General features: G+C 50.3%; 1 protein-coding gene across 2 annotated transcripts in view; it reads left to right on the top strand.

The window, feature by feature from the left end:
• The window catches only part of Farp1 (FERM, ARH/RhoGEF and pleckstrin domain protein 1), a 73248-nt gene that overhangs the window by 44524 nt on the left and 4662 nt on the right, over positions 1–24062 (top strand). Inside the window, exons 12-22 of one of the 2 annotated variants that reach the window (XM_032917338.1) lie at positions 868–1055; positions 2265–2354; positions 3338–3471; positions 14739–14820; positions 17870–18107; positions 18927–19057; positions 20269–20337; positions 20492–20581; positions 21132–21214; positions 21294–21406; positions 21826–21992. In XM_032917338.1, coding sequence (XP_032773229.1) covers positions 868–1055; positions 2265–2354; positions 3338–3471; positions 14739–14820; positions 17870–18107; positions 18927–19057; positions 20269–20337; positions 20492–20581; positions 21132–21214; positions 21294–21406; positions 21826–21992 — 1385 coding nt within the window. The remainder of the gene's footprint in view (positions 1–867; positions 1056–2264; positions 2355–3337; positions 3472–14738; positions 14821–17869; positions 18108–18926; positions 19058–20268; positions 20338–20491; positions 20582–21131; positions 21215–21293; positions 21407–21825; positions 21993–24062) is intronic. The other variant, XM_032917337.1, reaches the window with a different exon arrangement.

Genomic DNA, 24062 nt, shown 5'->3' with positions numbered 1-24062 from the left:
TACGTTTGCTCTGCATCAGAACCATAAATACATTAGGTCTAAACACAACGTAGAAGTGTATTTCGACGAAACACCTCGTGTAGACTCAGGGGGCTGAAGGACAGATTCTTGCAAAGTCACGTCAGCAAAGAGCGCCCTGTGTATAGGTAACGTGCAGTTTCCTGTTGTTTGATGCGATATCCTTTCTTGAGGACTAATTTACGGCCTGTCACCTTTGACTCACAAAGGGGAACTGTGGTAATGGGATCCTCCAGCTTGCATTTTTTAAATGACCGCCATTGCCTGCAGTGCTAGTATTTCTGTCCCAAAGAATAGCAGACATGGACTGACCGTCACCAGGTACACCGAGCTTGCTTCTGTCCTGTAGAGTGGGGGATTAGCTGCTTGACCTCTGTTAGCTACGACCCATTGTCACAAGGTGTTGTAGTCTGTCCTGAGTCCACCAGCCGCTTAGACGCCTGCTAGTTTAGCTCTTACCCCACCCCCACCCCACCCCCACCCCACCCCAGTCTCACTGTGACTTAGATGCCATGTCTTCCTGGAGCGGGTTTTTTAGAAGCAGAGGCTGTAGCTACCAGATGAAAGCAGGATTGTGCGATGCTTTTAAGCTCCCTTGATTGTTATCTGTGCAAAGGTCTCTGTCTCATTTTTAATCACGTAACTGTGGCTGCCCTGAGTGAGGCGGACCCTGGGCACCGAAACTCTTAAGGCAGCTGCTGTGGGGGTTGGGGACCTCAGGAAACCAAGGCATTGTTCACCAACGGCAGCCATGTTCTAAAAACTGACAAAAGTTGGAAAAAGCCCTCCGATCACAGAAGGAATTACTTTTTTTTTTCTTTCTTTTTAAAACTTCTCATCCCCAAACAGGCTCCCTGACTGGTAGCCCTCACCTTTCAGAGCTGTCCATCAACTCGCAGGGAGGAGCCGCCCCAGCCAACGTGACCCTGTCTCCCAACCTGAGTCCTGACAACAAGCAGGCCTCTCCCCTGATCAGCCCGCTCCTGAACGACCAAGCGTGCCCAAGGACTGACGATGAAGAAGAGGGCCGGCGAAAGGTGCAGATACTCGGGAAGAGGGAGTGTAGTAAAATAGCCACGCAGTAAGCCACACCAGCCTTTAGTGCAGCGTTGGCCCACTGTCACAGGAACTCCGTGTATTCCCCAATGAAGCCTTTCCTGTTGACTAGTGATTCCCCGCTCCTTGACAACCAACCCAGACTGCTTGCAGTTCTTGTCCCTTTCTTACTGGCTTCATTCACCTGGTGTCCCCTCCGTGGGGTTCATCCTGGGGTGGCATGGGTCAGCACGCCTCTCTCCGTATGGCTGTGTCCGCTGTGTATTTGGACTGCAGTGTGGATCCACCTGCCAGCACACGCCTTGTTCTCCTCATGTTTTGGTGTTCCGTGAATACGGCTCCCAGACGTTTGCAGAGGTTCCCCTGATAGCTCCTTGATGTGCATGTGGAGGTGGAAACGGGTAGTTCTCTCGGGAAGCGAGTGCAATGGGTAGGCGTACGGCTCTTCATTTTACTGCCTAAGGAAAACGCAAGGCCCCAGTGGTGCCTGCTTTGGGTTGCTACCGTCACACACATATACACACACGCACACACATATACACATACATGCACACATACACAGGCTCCAGGGGACTGAGACACACTGGTATCGCCATCTCCTTTTGATCCACCGCCACTTACACTGTAAATACCCTCTCCTAAGATCTCAAGAAGCCAAGTCTGCCAGCCCGCAGTAGTAGGTCTCAGGAGGATGATCATCCATCTTGTTTCCTGGAAGATTGAATAATCTTCCTTAATTAAGCCCTCTAGCTGGTGGTAACACTTATGTATCAAGAACCATTCTTTTAGCTACTCCTCCTAATACACATGCATACACACATGCATGCACACACATGCACACGTACACACATGCACACATACACACATGCATACACACATGCGTGCACACACATGCACACTACACACATATGCACACACATGCACACATACACACATGCGCGCACACACATGCACACACACATGCACACACACATATGCACACACATACACACATGCACACACACACACATGCACATGCATGACATGCATGAAGGCAGGAAATAAACTTAGTTAGTTAGTTAGTTTAGTAGCTAACATGGCCTTACCTATTAGGAACCTATCAGGGAATGACTGTCTTGAGGCCAGGGCATGTCTCAGACACTACCACTCAATCACGATTGCTATGTCTGGCTCTTTTGTGGAATTTGCAGAGATTCCCAACCGACAAGGCGTACTACATTGCTAAGGAAGTCTCCACCACAGAACGCACGTACCTGAAGGATCTTGAGGTCATCGCTTCGGTGTGTGCAGCTTTTCCTCTCATGCAGAATCTTCTACGGTGTAGTTATTCTAATGTTCACCTGCCGCCTCCAGGCTGGGGCTGTGTAAATGTCAGGCTCCCTGACTTTAATCGTAAGGATTACAGATCCTGTTCCTGGGTTACGGCAGACAACGTCCGTGGCGTATTTATTTTGGAGTGTTCTCTTTAAAAAAAATTATGATTGTGGTTTCTAAGTGCAAGGGAAGATGTTCCTAAAGCAGAGCGAATGAAAATTAAAGGGCACCGATCCAGGGCGTTCTCTGCTTTGCCCGTCATCGGATGTAACTGCTTGCATGTTGTTTTTGAGGGAGACCTCAGGTTACCTTTATAGTAAGTTGTGACATGGTGGAAAAGTGACTGACTGCTGTCATCAGGCCTGTCCAATCTAAAAGCGCACAATGGTAGTGGGGGGGTTCCCAGGGGACTTTGACCTCACAATTTTGAGAAGGAATAGAGCCAGTGAAGAGGGAGTCCCACACTGTTGGGATGAGGTTTATGTTCGATGCCCTGCAAACACTGGGACGCAGTTCCCGTGCACATCCGTGGTAACGGCAGCTGCTATGCCATCTTCATGCCCAGCGTTTTTATGAAGGGGACAGGGGACAGCTCCTAAAAGGTTGAAGCAAACAGTAGCCTACCACCCTGAACTCACTACTCCCCACTGAGCTGCCCTGATGAGGCCTGGGTTTAAGTAGTTCCTCGCTGGAGAGATTGGCCCTGGCTTGAATAAGCCACTGGGGAACCACTCAAGAGAGCAACCGCTAGAGATAGGCACTTTCCCCTGTGGAGTAGAAAGGAAGAGCAGGAAAGCCAGCCTCTGCCCTGGACAGCTCTGAACTGCTCAGAATCCCATGAGAAAATGTTTGGCCTCCTGCTGCCCTGCACGCGTCCCTCTGCCTTGTCCCGGCTCTCCCCAGTGGTTTCAGGGCACTGTCACCTCTGACTTGTCCCTCTCTTTCCCAGTGGTTCCAGAGCACAGTCAGCAAAGAGGACTCCATGCCTGAAGCTTTGAAAAGTCTCATATTTCCGAACTTCGAACCTTTGCACAAGTTCCACACCAATTTCCTGAAGGAGATTGAGCAGCGTCTCGCCCTGTGGTGAGTACAGTCCAGTCTGACCCGGGGTTCTGACACCCTCACGCCACCATCCCTGTCCGATTTCATGCTGTCCCATACAGGCAACAGATACCAAAGTCGGAGGCACGGCAGCCTTAAAATATTTTCCAATGAAATACTCCGAGTTCGGGTCTCTCTTTCTGACTTTGGGGACTCTTCAAAATTCGTCTTCTTATGCTAATTACATGGTTAATTTAAAGCCAAAGATAATTGCTTCAGAGGGACTGAGGGATGATCAGTAGAGGGACAGGAAGTGTTTGTGAGGTAATGTTTCACTGTTGCTTGCTTCACAGTTAGTGTGAGTCCACATACATGCTGTATGCGTGTGTGTGCGTGTGTGTGTGTGCACACGTGTGCACATGTGTGTGTGCGTGTGTGTATACACACATATAAAATGTCGTATTGCATTCAAAAGTTTTAGGGGTTGGGGATTTAGCTCAGCGGTAGAGCGCTTGCCTAGCGAGCGCAAGGCCCTGGGTTCGGTCCCCAGCTCCGAAAAAAAAAAAAAAAAAAAAAGTTTTAAAGAACACTTTGAAAATGCAAAGTCGGGGTTGGGGATTTGGCTCAGTGGTAGAGCGCTTGCCTAGGAAGCACAAGGTCCTGGGTTCGATCCCCAGCCCCGAAAAAGGAAAAAAAAAAAAGAAAATGCAAAGTCTGTGCAACACACATGCACACAGCTGTACCATATGACGAGGGTATAAACATGTTTTATTATGTCTGTGGATAAACACGCTTCAGTGTACATGTGGTTCCGAGACAACTCTGTGGATTGGTCTTCTCCTTTCATGTGGTTTTCTGGAGATCAAACTTGGGTCACCAGGCTTGCGTGGAAAGCACCTTTACCCATCGTAACAGCCCCAGGATATTTGTTTGTGTGTGTGTGTGTGTGTGTGTGCGTGTGTGCACTCAGGCGCATACTTGCATGAGTGTAGGCGCCTGCGTGTGCACAGGGGTGCTCACCTGCTGGCAGATGGAGACCAGAAGACAGTGGCAGGTCCCTTAGAGCCGTAAGCTAGAGGCCTATTAGAAGAACCAACCTGACATTACCTGGGATCTGAACCCCGGTCCCATGGCTGTCCTGCAAGAACTCTTAACTGCTGACCCATCTCTGCAGCCCCCTAAGGATATAGTTTAATATCATGGTACATCATGAGCGAAGACACCCAACGCAGAATTAAAACATGAGCATGATCTAAATACCCATCAGTGGAAGGGTGGTTCAAAACAACGCCTAAGCCTCTCCTCTAAACGCCAGAGAGGGCCCTGAGGAGGGGATGAACATGGCAGTATTTTAAAAAAAGGGAAAATTCTGTTTACTGTACAGTGGAAAATCTGATGTAACTTCACCTAAAATAGAACCTTTTATGGAAAAAAAATTTGTGGGCCTTTTTGAGGCCCTTGAAGCTCACAGCGGTCACACACATCAGGGAGTTGATTGTCTACCAGATACACATCTGAAAATGCAGGGGGAAATAGCCCAGGCTTGCTTCAGCTCCTGCAGCAACAGATGTGTGTGCTGTGCCCTCCTTGCTTCCTGCTCGGAAGTGGCCAGGAGGGGGACATCTATGACAGTGAGGTCCTGAAGGAGTCTGCTCTGAGGCTCTTCTCTCTGGAAGCTCTGACTAAGGCCATCGAATATCACTTTAATAGAAAAGCAGAGCCCCACGCCTGACCACTGTGCAGAGCCAGCATGAGCCCTCCCATCCCTCAGTGCATTAGCATATAAAATGGCCTTCCCCTGGGGGAGGGGCTGGCAGGCTTTACTAATAGGCCCCAGACTTGCTGAGGATGGGGGCACAGGGATATCGATGGCCCAGGCCCACCACTTCAGCAGGGGCTGAGTTTAAGTGAAAGACTTCAAAAGGGAGCTTTGATCTCTGCCAGTTTGAATCCAAATTATTCAACCTGAGGAATGAAGCAATGAGGTTGCTTACCATTCAAAATGAAACGACTGGAAAAATAAAGGGACCTCGGCCTGGAACACATGACAGGCTTTTCTGGTAACTGTAGGCTAGTCCTCTGAGAACAGTGAGCTATTGTCCATTTGTACAAAAGGACAGAGTTGAGCCATAGGAGTGAATTTTCTGGGATGAAGCCTACTTGACCATGATGGATGATCATTTTGATGTGTTCCTTGACTCTGTGAGAATTTTATTTATTGAGTATTTTTGCATCGATAATTCATAAGGTCTGAAGTTCTCTTTCTTTGTAGGGTCTTTCTGTGGTTTAGGTATAAACGTAATTGTGGCTTCAAAGAACGAATTGGGTAGCGCTCCTTCTGTTTCTATTTTATGGAATAGTTTGAAGAGTATTGGTATTGGGTCTTCTTTGAAGGTCTGATAGAATTTTGCACTAAACCCATCTGGTCCTGGGCTCTTTTTGGTTGGGAGACTTTTAATAACTGCTTCTATTTCTTTAGGGGTTATGGGACTGTTTAGATGGTTTATCTGATCCTGATTTAACTTTGGTACCTGATATCTGTCTAGAAAATTGTCCATTTCATCCAGATTTTCCAGTTTTGTGAGTATAGGCTTTTGTAGTAGGATCTGATGATTTTTTTAATTTCCTCAGTTTCTGTTATTATGTCTCCCTTTTCATTTCTGATTTTGTTAATTTGGATACTGTCTCTGTGCCCTCTTTTTAAAAAAGAGGGTTTATCTATCTTGTTGATTTTTGTCAACTCCTAGTTTTGTTGATTCTTTGTATATAGTTCTTTTTGTTTCTACTTGGTTGATTTCAGCCCTGAGTTTGATTATTTCCTGCTGTCTACTCCTCTTGGGTGTATTTGCCTCTTTTTGTTCTAGAGCTTTCAGGTGTGTTGTCAAGGTGCTAGTATATGCTCTCTCCAGTTTCTTTTTAGAGGCACTCAGAGTTAAGAGTTTTCCTCTTAGCACTGCTTTCATTGTCTCATAAGTTTGAGTATGTTATGCCTTCATTTTCATTGAATTCTAAAAAACCTTTAATTTCTTTATTTCTTCCTTAACCAAGTTATCATTGAGTAGAGCATTGTTCAGCTTCCATGTGTATGTGGGCTTTGTGTTGTTTTTGTTGTTGTTGAAGACCAGCCTTAGTCTGTGGTGATCTGATAGGATGCATGGGATTATTTCAGGCTTCTTGTATTTTTTGAGGCCTATTTTGTGACCAACTATATGGTCAATTTTGGAGAAGGTACCATGAAGAAGGTATATCCTTTTGTTTTAGGATGGACTGTTCTATAGATATCTGTTAAATCCATTTGGTTCATAACTTCCGTGAGTTTCACTGTGTGTCTAATTTCTGTTTCCATGATCTGTCCATTGATGTGAGTGGGGTGTTGAAGTCTCCCCTTACTATTGTATGAGGTACGATGTATGCTTGAGCTTTAGTAAGATTTCTTTTATGAATGTGGGTGTCCTTGCATTTGGAGCACAGATGTTCATAATTGAGAGTTCATTTTGGTAGATTTTTCCTTTGGCAAGTATAAAGTGTCCTTCCTTATCTTTTTTGATAACATTTGGTTGAAAGTTGATTTTATTCGGTATTAGAATGACTACTCCAGCTTGTTTCACACCCAAAAGATTCTCCAACATATAACAAGGACACAAGCTCCACTATTTTCATAGCAGCCTTATTTATAATAACCAGAAGTTGGAAAGAACCCAGATACCCTTCAACAGAGGAATGGATACAGAAAATGTGGTACATCTACACAATGGAGTACTCAGCTATCAAAAACAATGACTTCATGAAATTCTTAGACAAATGAATGGAATAGAAAATATCATCCTGAATGAGGTAAACCAGGCACAAAAGAACACACATGGTATGCACTCACTGATAAGTAGATATTAGCCCAAAAGCACAGAATACCCAAGATACAATTCATAGACCAAGGAAACTCAAGAAAATGGAAAACCAAAGTGTGGATGTTCAGTCCTTCTTAGAAGGGGGAATAAAATACTTACAGGAGGAAATATGGAAACAAAGTGTGGAGCAGAGACTGCCACACCTGGGGATCCACCATATATACAGTCACTATTTGCGACACCAAGTGCTTCTGATAGCTGTCTCCTGAAAGCCTCTGCCACAGCCTGACAAATACAGAGGCAGATGCTTGCAGCTAAACATTGGACTGAGCACTGGGTCCCCAATGGAGTAATTAGAGAAAGGACTGAAGGGGTTTGCAACCCCATAAGAAGAACAATATCAACCGACCAGATCTCCCAGGGCTCACAGGGACTAAACCGCCAAAGACCCATGGCTCCAGACACATCTGTAGCAGAGGATGGCTTTGTTAGGCATCAATGGGAGGAGAGGCTCTTGGTCCTGTGAAGGCTCAATGCCCCAGTGTAGGGCAGGGAGGTGGGAGGGTGTGGTGGTTAGGTGGGGGAGCACCCTCATAGAAGCAGGGGAAGGGGGGATGAGATAGGGAGTCCTGGAGGGGAAAACAGGAAAGGGGATAAAATTTGAAATGTAAATAAATAAAATATCCAATTAAAAAAAACAAAAAACAAAAAAAACAAAAACAGGAGTGAGTTTCCAATAAGGCCCAGCAGAGCAGCTCCTTAGTGGGGAGTGCTGCAACTCTAGGTCCCTCCAGCAGAGGGCGCCTGTCCACTCCAGATCCATGGTGCAAATTCCATCCCTGGCCACACTTGAAGGCCATGGAAGGATTTGAAAAATGCAGATTCTAGGCTCCTGTCAGCCCTGTTTAGTTTGGACTTTAGGGTTGAAACCCTGAAATTTTTATTTCTCAGGTACTTCTTAGGGTAACTGCTTCTGGGGAACAGCTGACACCCCTACCCAGTAAATGGAAAATAGCGAAGGTAGGATGAAGGTAGGATTCTATGGTTTGCGTTTCGCAGAGTGAATCAAATTGCACTTCTTTATCCTCTGTACCAGTGTGACAAGTTCTATGCGTGAAGGAGACAGACTGTGGTTCAGTTCATTAAAGGAAAGGATTGATCCCAAAATTAGCTCTTAGAGGGGATCCGTCCAGCTTTCAGGAGGAGGGCACCAAGGGAGATTATGGGTCAGTGCCAGTCCTCTCGGGTTCCTGGTTTGCAGTGTGAGTGCTTGTCACCACAGGCAGTCACACCATTACCACCTGCCTTCCTGCCCAACTCGAAATGGGGCTGCGTGAACCAGGAGTGGGCTCTGTAAACCTTTATTTCATGAGTAGCTCGTCCCCGGCATTCTGTGGTAGGGTCAAGAGGCTGATGGATGGAGTAAGTGTGTTGGGCTTTGCTCACAGATGGCACGGGAGGGTCCAGTGTCCCAGAGAGCCTGGCTTTGGAGGGCACAAGGGACAGCGACGCCTACATAAAGCAGGCAGCCATGGCCTGAACACAGTCCACGAGAAGAAGGGGCTACAGTTGAGTTTATTAGGAAGGGAGTTTACACAATTCTAGATGACAGACAGACAGACAGACAGACAGACAGAAAGTTTAGGTAAAGGTTTTATGCTTTTTATATATGAAGACATGGGAAACACAGGTTGGCTGATGTTAATCAAGGTCGTTAGGAAACAAATTTAGGGACCAGGAAAATGGCTGTTGTAAAACACGGTGGTAGCACACATTGACAGCGCCCTGGCATCAATCACTTAGGTAAATATCCAGCTGTCCAAGGCTAACGGTACTCACTCACCTGTAAACCTTGAGCGGGAAAATACTCCTTACAAGACTGCGTACTGCGTCATACGTTTAAAGACCAAGTGTTGGTAGCCAGCCTCACATAGTATGCCCACACAGAAACGAGGAAAGCTGATGGGTTTGGGTTTTTAATTTGATCTTGTATATATGTGTGGTACGTAGGTGTGGGTTGGCTCTGACTATGTGGGTGTGTGCAGGTCAGAGGATAACAGGTTGGTTCTTCCCTTCCATCTTGCTGCAGTGGGGTCTCTTATTTCTGTTGTGTTGCATACTCTGGGCTAACTGGCCCACATGCTTCCGGGTGATCCTGCTGCCTGCACCTCCCATCTTGCTATGGGCATGCTGGGATGGGCAGATGTAAGTAGTCTCTTCCTGCTTTAAAAACAAGAACAACAAAAAACAACAAACAAACAAAAAATGGGCCCCGGGAATGAAACTTCAAGCTTGGCAGCCACTGACTTCTCCCACTACGCCATCTCCCAGCCCAATCTGAGCTTTCTAAACAGTAAACTGAATTTGGATACTCTTAGGTTTGCTGGCATGATAGATTGATTTCCCTGTGCAGGCCCCGCTCTCTCATCTCTAGTTGAGCATTCTTTGCATCGTGTTCTGGTGTCAAACTGTAGGTTTTATTTCCTGCTATTTTCTGGCTTTGGGGGTTTTTCTCCTGTTTTGATTTGGTTTGGTTTTGGTTTGTTTTTTTTTTTTTTCCCCCGGGACTTGTTCTGTAGATTAAGCTGGCCTGGCCTGAAACTCACAGGGATCCCCCTGCCTCTGCCTTCAGAGTACTGGAATTAAATCAGGTGCCATTATTACTGTTAAAAGAAAAAAATAGAAAGTTTTCTCCATACCAGAGGTTCTCAGACTTGGTACATGTGTGGTTCAACCCTTGGCGTGCCCACGGGGGACTGTCAACGGTGGGAAAACCCAGGGCAGAAATCACAGTTTTCTGGAATGTTTCAGCCATCCCCAGTCTGCCAACACTCTTGTCCCTCTGGGCCATGCAAACAAACCCAAGCAGAAGGTTGAGGCCGGGGCTACGCCAGACCAGCCAAAGCCACCTTTCACCTTCCTCAAAACCGTAACTGGTTTGATGAGTTCTAATGATGTGGCTGAGACGCTTTTTTTTTTTCTTTTGAAAGCACAGTCCTGTTTACTCAGCTGTTCAAACACACTCAGAGAAAGTCACCTAGATTCCACCTTGGGAAGGTGGACATTCCACCCAACTTTGAAATTTCATGTCCGAGATGACTTGCAAAATGTTACACACAGCCACCTCCACCTCCAAGGTAGACAGAGAAGCTGTCTAGAGATAGACTCACCAAGGCGTGTTGCTCATGGTACTGCCCCTGCCTGCACGCCGACTCCACTCACACTCATGGTACTGCAGGTGGCTGCAAGCTGGCTCCCCTTAACCCTGTCTGCGCTGGCTATATGCTGTCTTACTTTCCCTCACCCTCACAAAGCCTCAGAAAACAAGCGGAATGGTCCTTTATATCCAGTCAGCTTTCGCAGCAGGCCTGGGTGGGATACGCTAAAAGACTGCCCTGGTTTAAAGATGAAAATCCTACTTAGGCCCAGAGGAGACCTCGGCCCTTTGAGTCCAGTCAGATTTTGATCTGAATACTGAATACCCTGCCCCTCATTCTCGAAGGCCCTTCCTGGTTCGAGGCAAAAAGCAAGCTTTTTTTATCATAGACCTTTTGTTACAAGAAGGGACTGGGGTTATGAACATGCTTAGATCTGCACTGGGTTACTGGAGACACAGAGTGAGTCCTTCCCTGCTCTCACTGGTAAGGAGTCTCCAACCTGGTCCTCAGAGCTAGTCCTCCTGTACCCTCGATGGAGAACTGGGAGGCGTGGCGACAGGCCATTGGCATGCTGCGAGACACCTCATTCCAGGTTCTGAGTGGATTGTGTATTGAACCTAGGTTGGGATTTGAGCAGGAGAACCAAGGTCGGGCTTTCCCAGCAGCTCCTGCAGTATCTGTCTGTCTGTCCCTGTGAGAGCTGCTGGGAGATAAGCTTCCGACCCAGGGAGCCTTACTGTGAGTTGGGCTTGCCCACTGGTGATTGGTCGCTTTCATGCCCTTTTCCTTCTCTTTCCTTCCTGGTCCATCCACTGCCAAGTGACTGACCAGCTCACAAGGGTCCAAGTGTTCCTTCAGGACCAGAAAACCCAAAAATGCATGCTATTTGTCTCCATGTGTGCCCATTGTAGACATTGCACGTGAGGTCACACATAGATGTTCCTGGAAGTAAATTAATCACTTTGTGTGGATCATGGTTGTCCTAAGTGAAATTGTCAAAAGAATTTTCGGCTGTTACAGTGCAGTAATTATCCAGACAGCAAATACGTGGCCCTGCCTTCTAAACAAGGACCCTTTTCTTCTGGGGTTAACATCCAGAGGATGTTCTGGACAAGTTATAATTACTTTTTCATGTTCTTGATAATAAAATGACCTTCGGGCCGTTCTTAGTAAGATAAATGCCTTAGACGTGTCGACTTGGAGAATCCCTCGTGAGGCAGCAAGACTTTGAGGCTTGTTCCCAGTCCCGTGGGCTTGCCCTGGGTTTGGACCCTCCGCCTCAGGGCTCTATCTGATGTGGGAAGGCAGGGCAGACAGATGTGCTATGCTGTGCAGAGCTCTAGACAGCTGCAGCCTATTCCCATGACATCACCCAGACCTAATGCCCTGCAAATTTGGCTTCCTGCTGCTTTTGATTAGTACTTCACACCCAGTGTTGTCTCTACAGTAAGAATCCAGGGGTGTGCGTGTGTGTGAGAGAGAGACAGAGACAGAGACAGAGACAGAGACAGACAGAGAGAGAGAGATAGACAGAGAGACAGAGACAATGTGTTCTGACAGCAAGTAGACACAAGAAGGAAGTCCCCTGTTGAAGGTCTTAATACCAGTGCATTTTTTAAGTAAACAGATTTAAGTAAATCTCTCCTTGCTGCTGGAGGATCAGGAGCTCCCGGATCTCTGTAAACCTTGGCTCCCCACGCTGTTTTATTGTTGTCATTGTCATTGTCGTTGTCGTTGTCGTTGTTGTGCCTGGAACCTGGAGAGCTGAGGGAGGCAGAAGGATCCCCACACGTTTGAGATCACACCTCTAATGGCGGGAGGGAAGGTATTAAGCTTGCCGCCCCACCCCACCCCCTTACCCTTCCCTGCACATACTTGATTTTGTCCTGGGCTGTTATTAAGCCATGCAGGAGGAAGTTCTTGTTTTAGTAGCCGCCTGGATCTATCCCTGCCCATTCAGCCCCAACTACTGTCCTGGAAACAGTTAACTGTCCTTCTTTGAACCTCTGCCATGAAACGGCCTGCCTGTCTGCAAACTCTGGGCCGTCCATGTAGATTCCGGGAACTCTCAGGGTGAGCTGTGTCTCCCCTCTGTTCAGTGGGTTTGTGCCATTTCGTGAAGAACCTGACCGCCTGGCATAGCAGAAGAGTCTTCATTTGACGGAACATCTTCTTGGACCAGTATGAAAGGTGTTGGGCTGGGGAGACCTTTGCAATTCTAATGAGGCATCCTGGTGAGGGTGCAGCAGGAACACCTCTGACCATCGGATGGTGTCCCTCAGGCAGAAACATCCCGTGAAGCCAGTTCCCTCCTTTTGTCAAGTGTGTATAGATAGGTGGAGCAACCATCATTAAATTATCAACCAGAACAGGATTGGCAAAATGGCCACATGGTATACTCACCAGCCATTTTAATAACCCAAAATGCCAGAGACAGCATAGATTCCCAGGGAGAGAGGGGATAGTGAACAGGCCTTACGGGACTTAGCACTAAGCCAAGGATTGCCAGGGGCGTCCTGTTGGCCCCAGCAGGTCATCTAAAGGTCTGAGAAACATGGACCCCCGAGTCAGCAGGCTTGAAGAACAGTAACTTATAGAATTGGTATTGTGGATTGAAGCCGAGAGTAGCAGAGGAGAACCTGGATGTCGGAGGAGAGAGCAGAAAGGGAGGGTGGCTCTTTATGGAGCCTCAAAGGACACAGCCATCTTGGGAGCAGCCGTAAGAGCAGAGAGAAGAGAGGCAGCAAAGGGGGTTCCTCTCGTAAGCAGAGGGGTGGGCGCAGGGGGGAAAGAATCGGGGTTTAAGTAGAGAGGAGAGGAAGCATGGTAGTTACGGCTGCCAGGAGGAAGGATGGAGCTTGAAGGCTTGAAAGGTTGGGGAGCACAGCAGGTACACCCTCACGCTGCCTCGGCGCTCTCTGTGTTCCCGGTCCTCGAGCAGTGTCATGTGTGCTCCATGCCACATCTGAACGGGTTCAGTAGTGCCCGTGAGTGGCGCTGTCAAGACCTGGGGCAGAGGGTGAGGGTGGCCCTGTTTCTAGTCTGCAGATGTGACTGCTCCTGAACCTGATTTATGAGGACTGTGCACACCCTGCCTACCCCATCCCCCGCAGATCCCTGGTGAGCCACAGATAGAGGCCTCACATGCCCCCCCCAGAAATCTCTCCTCGCTGCTGGAGGATCAGGAGCTCCCAGATCTCTCTAAACCTCCGCTCCCCCCACCCCACCCTGCCCCACCCCCGCTGTTTGTCATTGTTGTTGTTTTCTCTCTCTGGGCAGCACTTGCATTCAGTCTGACATCCCGTGCCTGGTTCTTAGCATTCCTCTTGTTTAGCTTGTCTCTTGCCTATAAGTTGCCTCTGGCTAGCCTTACCAGGGGATGTCAGGGTATGCCTAGGTTATTACTCCATTCCTACCACTAAATTAGGAGGTGAACATGCGGTACAAGTGTAGCCCTCAAGACTAAACTGCCACGGCCAAGTGCAAGCTCATGGCCTCATGACAAGCAAGCTAGAGATAAAATGACAAAGATACAGCTTGCCGCTCAGCTTTGTGCTCACAGGGCAATGGTCAGCAAATACACTACCATTCTCTCTTTGCTAGTTGAGCCCTGAGTTAGGAATGCCTGCTGAGGCACTGTGCCCTAGCACTCTAGAGACCTCTGTGGCCTGTGTGTGTGTGAGGGAGGGCCCCACGCCCACTCCAATTGGCCACCCATCCTGCCACTCTGTCATCTGCCCCTCCCACTCCAGGAATGGATCTCCTGACAGTCCTCAGTCACAATGTTCCTTCCTTAGGGCTTTACAGGAGGTCCATTGCTTCTGGCTCTTGGGAACAGCGTCCCTCATTTGGGGGCGGTGTCTTGCTCCCTGTGAGTGTCTCTCGGTCCCATGGGTGGAATTAGTTCATAAGCCAACTGGTGCAAGTGTCGTTTATGCTGACTGATCTCATGACCCATGTGTAGAAGGAAACAATTATTTCCGTCAGACCCAACCACGGTTCTCTTTGTAAAACAAATGGAGATCTCTTGTTGGTTTGGGTTTTGAGACAGGGTCTTACCATACAGCTCAGGCTGGCCTTGAATTCACAACCCTCCTACCATAGCTTCCCAAGTACTGGAATCATGCCTGGATAGTAGAGGAATTCTCTACTGAACCAGGGGCGAACTTAGGAGTCTTCCAGCACTTATTGCTCCCCAGAAAAATACATAGGAACCACGGGGGAGAAATCCAGATTGGCGATCGGAAGAGTGACGTCCAAGTGGGTGTCTCATTGCTAACTCTGCGTGTCCATCTCTCTGCCCCAGGGAAGGCCGCTCAAACGCCCACATCAGAGGAGATTACCAAAGAATCGGGGACGTCATGCTGAAGAACATTCAGGGCATGAAGGTGAGTAGGGTGGGGGTGAGAGGGTACTGGTCACCTGACCTGTCAAGCTTGACAAAGCACCCAGGGGTGACCACGCAGTCCGACCATTCACTTTTCTATTCACGTTACTGGGGAAAGCATAACCTCTGGTTCACAAGTTCTGCACTACAGATAAGCCATGGGCATTGACTCATACACAGGTCACTCACGACCTTAGCCACGACGCAGACAATGCTTTTGCTGAATGTTTCCTCAGTCGTTTTGACTGTGCGACCAAGCCCTAGATGCCAGACTATCTAGGCCTTCCAGTAAATTCCGTGTCTTCAAACCCATCAAAGGCCGACCCATTTTTAAACAGCAGCATCTATAATGTAAGTGTACCCAGGAGAGCTAAGGCGCATTAACCCACAATCCTCTCCTAGCATTGTCTAAGACTATTACTTGTCCATTTGGACACATCAGTGAGGCCTTGTAATGCCCAGAAGGCTTTGCTTTGATTCACACGGCTTGTCTGCCGAACACACCTGTGTTTGCGTTTTTTAAGATATGTCAAATCTCAGCAGCTGGGGCACGCTGGTCCCTCAGTCCCTGATAACTGTCCCAGGAAAGGAATGATCCCTAAGAAGGCAGCCACATGTGCTACCACCATTGTGGTGCAGCCAGCTGTCTGTGGTAAAGAGGACCTACTGTGCAGGAGGGCACCCACAGTTCTGTGAGGCTTGAATTTATTCCATTTGTCTGTGTTGGGATGAAGAGCTGCTCAAGACACTTCTTGTCAACTTCCTGCTCTGTATGGGGTGCAGTTGTGTGGGTGTGGAGGGGGTATCTGTGTGGGGGGTGGTGTGTTGTTATGGGGTGTATATGGTGGGTATGTATGGGGTGTGTGTGTGCGCGTGTGTGCATGTATGTGCATGATATGTGTGTGCGTGTGTGTGTGCATGTGTGTGCATGATATGTGTGTGCACATGTGTGTGCATGATATTTGTGTGCGTGTGTGTGTGAGTGCGTGCCCACACATGTTCTTGGTGCTGTAAGGTTGAACCTAAAGCCTCATTACACATCACAAAGCACTCTCCTTCACCACCACGTCCTCAGCCCTCCCCACTTTCTTAATGAAGATTAGCATGTAACTTAGTAGACCCTGAAGCATCCGTGTTTGACCATATCTAAAGCACACCGTGCTGCAGTGTGGGGCAGCATCAGAGAGAGGCTGCGTTAGATTGTGAAGTAAGGAATCAATCCAGGAAGGCAAGCATACCCTGGCAAGTCCCACAGCCGCATCTTAGCCCTGTGAGGTGGGTGCACAGAACTCGGGGTTAGAAGAACGGGCATCTTTATATCTGTAGGAGCCTTTTAAAAATGTATTTTGTTTTTTTCAGTACAGTGTGTATAGGGTCCCCTCCAAACACTCATGGTTTTCACTATTCTTAATGTTTTCCATTGATGTAACTAATACAGCTAAGATTGATGAAGCAGCGTTGCAGTATCACCACTGTCTCGGCCTCTATCCGCTTGGGGCTCACTCTTGGTTCCAGACATTCCGAGTGTGAAGAAAAGTCCCACGTCATACAGAGTCCTTTTAATCGATGCCTTAAAAAATGACTGTGGACCTGGCGGCACTGTCCTCCGATCCCAGCTGCTCAGGGGGCCGAGGCAGGAAGACCTCAAGCTCCAGGCCAGCCTGGGCTGTGAGCGTACGTCCTTATCTGAGCTAAGCTCGCTGTGCCTGCCACTGGGTCTCTCACAGATTCAGTTTTATCTTCTGCAGAGTGTCCTGGGGTTAAATGGTACAGATGCAGCCTGACCAGTAGCTTCTTTCTTCCATGGTGTGACTGGAGAGCTGTCCCCCAGTCACTGGCCAATCCCAAGACGGCTCTTCTCCAGCCACCATTTTCTCAGACCACTCTAGCTCTCCCTTACCTGGGGCATAGCTGCAGGATTCAGGAGTGGTGGGGGAGACTCGTCTGTCCCTTCCTCCCACTCCCAGGGGCATTTCCTTGATGCTCATCACCAGCCACCACGAGGCCTTCTCAGCCCTGATTGCCAAGGACCCCCACTGCCCTTCCACCAAAAGCTGCTAATTCTGCCTTCTCCATTAACCGGCATGGAAGACTAGAAATATACCTTCTGTGCTAGGTACCTTGGCCCTTAGTCCATGGTCCGACATTTTCTGCTCGGCCAGCCTCCCCAGCCTCTATGGCATTTCAGCACCATGCCAACCGCAAGGATTTGCAGTGTGGGACTCTACGCAAGCCAAACAAAAATAGTCTGTGGGGAGCACTGGCGGCCGTCGTGGGGAGCGCGTTGAGTCGCATGGGGTTTGTTTGATCATCTTGTTTTATTCTGGTCTTTATTGTTGGTATTAAAGAATTCTTAGGAAGTGTGGAGGGAAGCAGCAGACCGTTTTAGAAACGTAGCGCCCTGGGTTAGCAGCAATGCCTGCTCTCTGTGTCTTTGCTGCCGCGGCCCCCCCCGCGCCCCCCCCCCCGCCCAGGCACCAGTCTGCGTTTGCACATGCTAAGCTGGCTCTCTGGCCAGTGCACAGCAGCATGTGCCCTCACTGTGTGTGTTGAGTTCAGCTGAGCTCTGCACAGTGCTGTCACCGTGTCAGAACGTGTCACTGAATATAACATGACCAGGACAGCCTAGCCTATGGTTTTATCCCCCGTATGACAGTCAGGTCTTTCTGCAGTATGTGGGCTCCAGCCCACAACGTGAACTACCCACCTGCCAGCATCAGCCCACATATGCCAAAGGCCCTTGAAAGTGCACACAGAGAAAGTGGAGCCTGGCCTCGCAAGCCCACCCTGCACTGCCTCTAATTTTCCAGAGAACATTTAGGCCTCTGAAGCTCCTCCCGTAGCTCATCCATTTCCTAATGTAGGTGCGTCTTAAATGGGTCACTGCCTTCACGGAGTCTTCTGTGTCCTGCTTAGTAGCTCGTTGAAATAATAAAGCAGCAACATGCGAGAACTAAAACGTGTGAAAACCACAGGTGCAAAGGTTTCCTCAGTTCTCACACTCACGCCGGTGGGCACGTGCTGACACGACCATCTGCTTCCTCCCTAAGCACCTGGCAGCCCACCTCTGGAAGCACAGCGAGGCCTTGGAGGCCCTGGAGACCTCCATCAAGGGCTCCCGGCGGCTGGAACACTTCTGCCGAGACTTCGAGCTGCAGAAGGTGTGTTACCTGCCGCTCAACACCTTCCTCCTGCGCCCGCTGCACCGGCTCATGCACTACAAGCAGGTCCTGGAGAGGCTGTGCAAGCACCACCCTCCGAACCATGCCGACTTCAGGGACTGCAGAGGTAAGGATGTGTGCACAGCACCCCCGCCACTGTGCTTCATGCCCACAGCAGGATGCTATGCTTACTGGGGGCCTCTGGGCCATTTAATGTTGTAGCGTCCCAGGGTTCCATCCTGTGTGATGGTTCCAGCTGATCTCCCCATGGGAAGGTGATGCTGGTAGAATACGTTTTCTTCTTCCCCGATAGCACACACCCTGTCTTTGTACCCAACCTACCTGCCTGTTTGAGACTCAGTACTCCCACCACAGGCCCACTGTGGGGACCCAGGGCAGGCGCCTTGACCTCTGCCTAAATGCTGCTCTCTCCCATCTTGTCTCACACCACTGGCATTACCGTCAGCTGTGCCAGGATGAGATGGCTAAAGGCCTCTCCCAGCTTTGAGCGAGTCAACCGCAGGGCAGGGTTTGGGACCCCTCTGCAGGCCTGGCCAGTTTGCATTGTTTCTCTAGTCACTAGTGGGGCGCGTTCGTCCTTAAAAGTTAAATGGGCTCGAGTATCACCTGTTAAGACGTAAGGCAGCCTGACTGATCGGTGACTAGATACAGAGACCAACCAGTGAAGAGCCTGCCCCTGGGCACCTCTGTGCATGAGCACCATGGGGCTAAGACACCCTTTTTCCCCTCTGAGCTTCCTCCCATCCTGCTGACCACTGGATGCCCAGCAAATGTCTGTTGGACCAAACTGTGTAGTAATGTCTGAGGGTGGAGCGGGCCTGGAGCGTGGCGCACTGGCTGAGGCAAAGCGTCCTGGGATAAGCGCGTCCTGAGCGCCTGGCTGCGGTCTGTCTGCGCTAAGCTGCAGCCTGTTTCCCTTCCTCAGCTGCGCTGGCAGAGATCACAGAGATGGTGGCACAGCTGCACGGTACCATGATCAAGATGGAGAACTTCCAGAAGCTGCATGAGCTCAAGAAGGATCTGATTGGCATTGACAATCTTGTGATCCCAGGAAGGGTAGGCACAAGGTGTTGGGTAGTGTCAGAGAGTAAGGGCTGGAAGGCTAAGCTGGCTGCTGTGTGTGCCAGCAGTCACTCACTTAGCTCTGGTTCCTGATTGGTTAATGTGCTTAATTATGTCCCGCCCTCCCAGGCCCATACAGACACATACATTGCAAAGACAGAGAAAGTTTAGGGTCCAATACTATGTCTGTCTGTCTGTCTGTCTCTCTCTCTCTCTCTCACACACACACACACATGGTCCGAGCTCCATGGGATGAACAGTTATGGACAAGCTGTGTTCGATTACACTGTTAGCACCCTTGCCCTGCTGACGCCATGTCGGAAACTCACTCAGGGTTTGTGTGGCTAATGTTGCACATTCTTTCCAGCCCAGTGGGGATGGGGAGATAGGAAGTAGCCCACATTTGTTCTGTTAAGCTCCTCGGGGGCAGGGGGAGCCATCATTCAGGAGATATAATCATTCAATCGTTTATGACATTCTACCTGGTTCTCTACGGGATGGGTGGCTGTGTTCTTAGCCTGCCCCAGCCCGGTCCTGGCACACTTGGCCCCTGATCTCTACCCCAGGCTGCTCTCAAACTCTTGGTCCTCCTGCCTCCCTCACCTAGAATTTCAGCCGTCACACTCCACTCGGACCAGATGGTCTATATAGCAAGTTCTAGATCAGCCAGGGCTATGTGGTGAAACCTTGTCTTGGAAAAGGAAGGAGGAAGGGGGAGAGAAAGACCCCATCTTAAAAACACTGTCTGCTGATATGCCTGCTCCTGTGAGATACGGGCTCTTGGGAATCTGGAGTTCAAGAAACGCAAGGCTGGAGAGGCAAAGTCCTTCAGATTCTGTTGTGCTGCTCATTCACACTCAACAGCTACTGATCCCTAAAGACCACGGCTGTTGACCATGGGGAAGATTCTTCCACCCTCAGTACTATCCTCCCTGTCCCCCAGCTGCCTGCTGCCAAGGTTGCTGGGGAGGAGAGAGATGGCACTTAGCCATGACTTCACAGCAAGGAGGCTGGGAACAGCAAGCACGCACACGCGCGCGCACACACACACACACACACACACACACACACACACACACACACACACATACATCACTGCTCAGCGGTGTACTGTCATGGAGCAGGGTGAGGGCTGAGGAGGCCAGAACGCAGGCACCACCGAGACTCTCACCCTCCTAGTAAACTGAGGTCCATCTTCTCTGCAGGAGTTCATCCGCCTGGGTAGCCTCAGCAAGCTCTCCGGGAAGGGGCTTCAACAGCGCATGTTCTTCCTGGTGAGTGGGGCAGGCCTGTTTGTCCTCGGCAGTCCCAGGACCATGTTGCCAGTGGCAAGGAAGGTCCTGAGGCTAGCCCTCCTCCACTCCTCTGGGAGGACCTGGGAGGTAAGAGGGACCCATCCGGCCCACATGCTTCTGCTTGTACCCCTAGTTCAACGACGTCTTGCTGTATACCAGCCGGGGACTGACGGCATCTAATCAGTTTAAAGTCCACGGACAGCTCCCGCTCTATGGCATGACGGTGAGTGTCCAGGGCGGGCATGTCCCCATTGTGAAAAGCAGATCCTTCGGGGAGTCCACTAGCAAGGACACATGGTCTCGTCTGCCCATGTGAGGCCACAGGATGGTCTTTGTAGAATCTGGGGAGGGAGTGGGTCGTATGAAACGAGCTTGCCCTTCTTGTCTCTTGGCTGGTCCTAGCTGCCTATTCAGTGAGGACAACGCCAATCTTCCTCACCAAGGTTGACCGTAGGCAGGCCCCACACCATCCAGGTCACCAGGTATCTACAGGGCACCTGCCTCTGCACAAGGACCTGGCTTATGTCAACTTTCTCAGAAGGTGGAGAGAGAGGAGGTATTTGGGCTGTCAAAAGGAGTTAATGCAATGTCCCTTGGCCTTCTGAGTTCTGCCTTAGAGCGTCCTCCCTGACTGTGGAAACGGCTCCTCTGGGGCCTGAGCCCCTCTGACTTCTGTCTTTGCTGGTCTGGTAGCCAGCTTGGTGAGTGTCCACAAATGCACCAGGTGCCTGGCGTACTGCCCAGCGGTGACTGGATACACTCTCCTTCCACAGATCGAGGAGAGTGAGGAGGAGTGGGGCGTGCCCCACTGCCTGACCCTGCGGGGCCAGCGGCAGTCCATCATCGTGGCCGCCAGGTAACTACTGAACCCGACCTCTTACTGCCTGCCTTTGACTGGCTGTGGTCTGACAAGCCGATGTCGTCTCTGTCTTCAGTTCCCGATCAGAGATGGAAAAATGGCTGGAGGACATCCAGATGGCCATTGACCTGGCTGAGAAAAGCAATGGGCCCACCCCCGAACTCCTCGCCAGCAGCCCCCCTGACAACAGTAAGTGGTGTGGATGCGTCCTCCTGGCAGAGCCCAAGGCCATACAAGGACTGTCCCCCGAGAGAGAGGGAGGGCTCTGCTTCACAGAACACCATACACAGAACCCTTAGCAGGGAGGCCTCCTATCCATGCTTTAGGGATCAGTGTTAAAGGAGAAGAAACTTGTCTAAAAGCAGATCCTTCCTGAGAATGAGACCAGGGGTCATCTCTTCCAAGCCAACATTGCCCCGTATTAGCCGGTATTCACAGAGGGGTAAGCAGGCCCAGTGTCTACATACAGGAAGGATCCCCAGCCAGGGCAGGGGGGATTCTGGGAGGTCCCTTGGAGGACCACACTGGGAGTCCCTACCTGCAGCCTTGCCATCACTCCAGGCTGGTCTTAGGGAAGAGAAACACCAGTACTGCCCTTCATCCTGCAGAGTCCCCGGATGAAGCCACAGCGGCTGACCAGGAGTCAGAGGACGACCTGAGCGCCTCTCGGACCTCGCTGGAGCGCCAGGCCCCTCACCGTGGCAACACCATGGTGCACGTGTGCTGGCATCGCAGCACCAGCGTCTCCATGGTGGACTTCAGCATTGCCGTGGAGGTATGGAAACGGGACCTGAGCTAGCTTTCACCTCCAGCCTGGAGCTTACCTAGGCGCCTCTGCCCAGCCACTGAGTGCCTTTCTGTGATCAGCAGGGAGCAGAACAGCCAGCCTAAGGGTATAAGGAGCTGTCGCCACCCTATAGCTGGGGCAGGGTGGCACTTTCCTTCCTAAATGAGGCACGGCTCCCCCTCACCTGGCTTCCTGCTGCTGTGAGCCTCCTCACTTCCCTTGTTCTCCACATTTTCTTTTCTTTCTGTGGAGTCAGCCAAGGGATTCTGCTCCTCTATAGCCTATACCCAACCAATAGCCCCCCACACACCATGGCAGCTGTGGAATAAGGTACCCAGGGGGTAGCCAGGTCTGAAAGGGGACGAGGTGTTTCTAGCAGGGCACGGTTACAGTTCACAGGACCCATCCAAGAAGGGACCCCAGGGCAGGCGTTGCCAGATGGGTTCAGTAACTTGTGCCTGAAAAGTTGCTTTGAAGGTGAGCCTTGCACTGGATCACTACACACACCTTCTAGACCTTTCTACATCCCACTTCAAAGTAGCCACTGCATGACCTGGCAGGCTTGGGAACAGCAAAGTTCTCTCCTGTCGCACTGCCCACAGCACCTGCTGCTACGAGGCTCCCTGGTCCCCTCCAGTTGTGTGGCTGCCCATGCCTTCTGTGTCTTCAATGTCTCCAACTCTGGCCCCGAGGGGGTAAGAGGGGACGCTTCTACAGAAAAGACTCCAGCGGTTCTTTAAAATGTACAAAGTTCTAATTCTTGGCATGTCTGGGCCGCCTAATGTCACGTGACTGAGCCAAAGATGGTAGTGGTTTGTTGGTTCTTTGATCTAGAGATTGGAGATGTACACGCACGTTCCTTAGGATACTCCAAAGAGTCTTGGAATGGTGTTCCACAGGAGGCCCTCCCAGTTTAGAGTTTCCTACTATAGCTGTGTCCCCAAGACATTTTCAAGGGGCCCCAGCCAAGACCCTGGCACTCCCATACACATTCCCTTTCCTGTGAGTATTTAGCCCTGGTGTCCTGTGATCACACTGCCAAGCCTGCCCAGTAAGAGGCTGCCACTTGCTGCCCTTCCTCCACGTCACCCTTCATCTTGGCCTGTGTGTGAGGGCATTGCAGGTGAGGCAGGTCACGGTAGAGACGGGGACCTGTGCTTGAAAGCATCGGAGGACCATCCTGGGAGGACCGTCCTGGGGACGACCGTCCTGGGAGGCAGTCCTCCTAGAAGCAGCTCTTCCGCTCCATGAGGATGCGGACCGTGTGATGCTGGCAGGAAGTTCTCTTGGCCCCACTTCCTAGATGCTTCACTTTTAAGATTCTGCCACCCATGTGAACGTGGGCTCAGCTTTAAGAGGGCAGAGTGCTGTGACAAGTGACAGGCCAGACACTAGCTTCACTGGGGTTAGTGAGAGGGGACCCAGTAACAGACCAGTGACGTTGTTTCGAGAGAGTTTTGAAAGGAGGGCCAGACAGAAGGGCTTATTAGGTCTGTCTCATGGGCAACAAGGCTTGCCACTACCCAGAACTCCCCTGTCCCCCCTGCAGGCAGGTAGTGGCAGCCAGATGGGTGGATGGTTGAAGCTCTTCAGACAGAATCCCTTCTCAGCTCACTTCTCCATCTCTCATCAGTCTGAGCAGGGGGTGGGGTTATATGCACGTGAGCACCATGCCTGTGATAGCCAAGGGGGTGTTGAATCCCCTTGAGACTAGACCATTATGATCCGCGGGTGTGGGTGCTGGGAACCCACTTCAGGCCTCCTGCAAGAACAATGTGCTACAGAGCTGCCCCTTCAGCCCTGGATGCTGAGCTGTGAGGTAACAGATGCTCAATTTGCCAATCTAACCGTTCTCCATGAACCGCCAGGTGACACCAATTAGCCTTCACTGCTGTACACCTCCCGCTTTCTTTCCCTGCCCTCCGCTCATGTCACGTAACAGCAGGGTGAACGGTTGGCTTGTCAGGAGGTGGACACAGACCTCTCCCCTGTCTGGAGCTGGTGCAGTTCTATGCTGCGTCCTGGCCTTCACTGCACACAGCAAGGATTCATGAACAA

Source organism: Rattus rattus, chromosome 12 (assembly GCF_011064425.1).
Source record: "Rattus rattus isolate New Zealand chromosome 12, Rrattus_CSIRO_v1, whole genome shotgun sequence".
Classification (NCBI taxonomy): Eukaryota; Metazoa; Chordata; class Mammalia; order Rodentia; family Muridae; genus Rattus; species Rattus rattus.
Note: the sequence above shows the minus strand (reverse complement) of the source record. Positions and strands in the feature narration are given on the sequence as shown.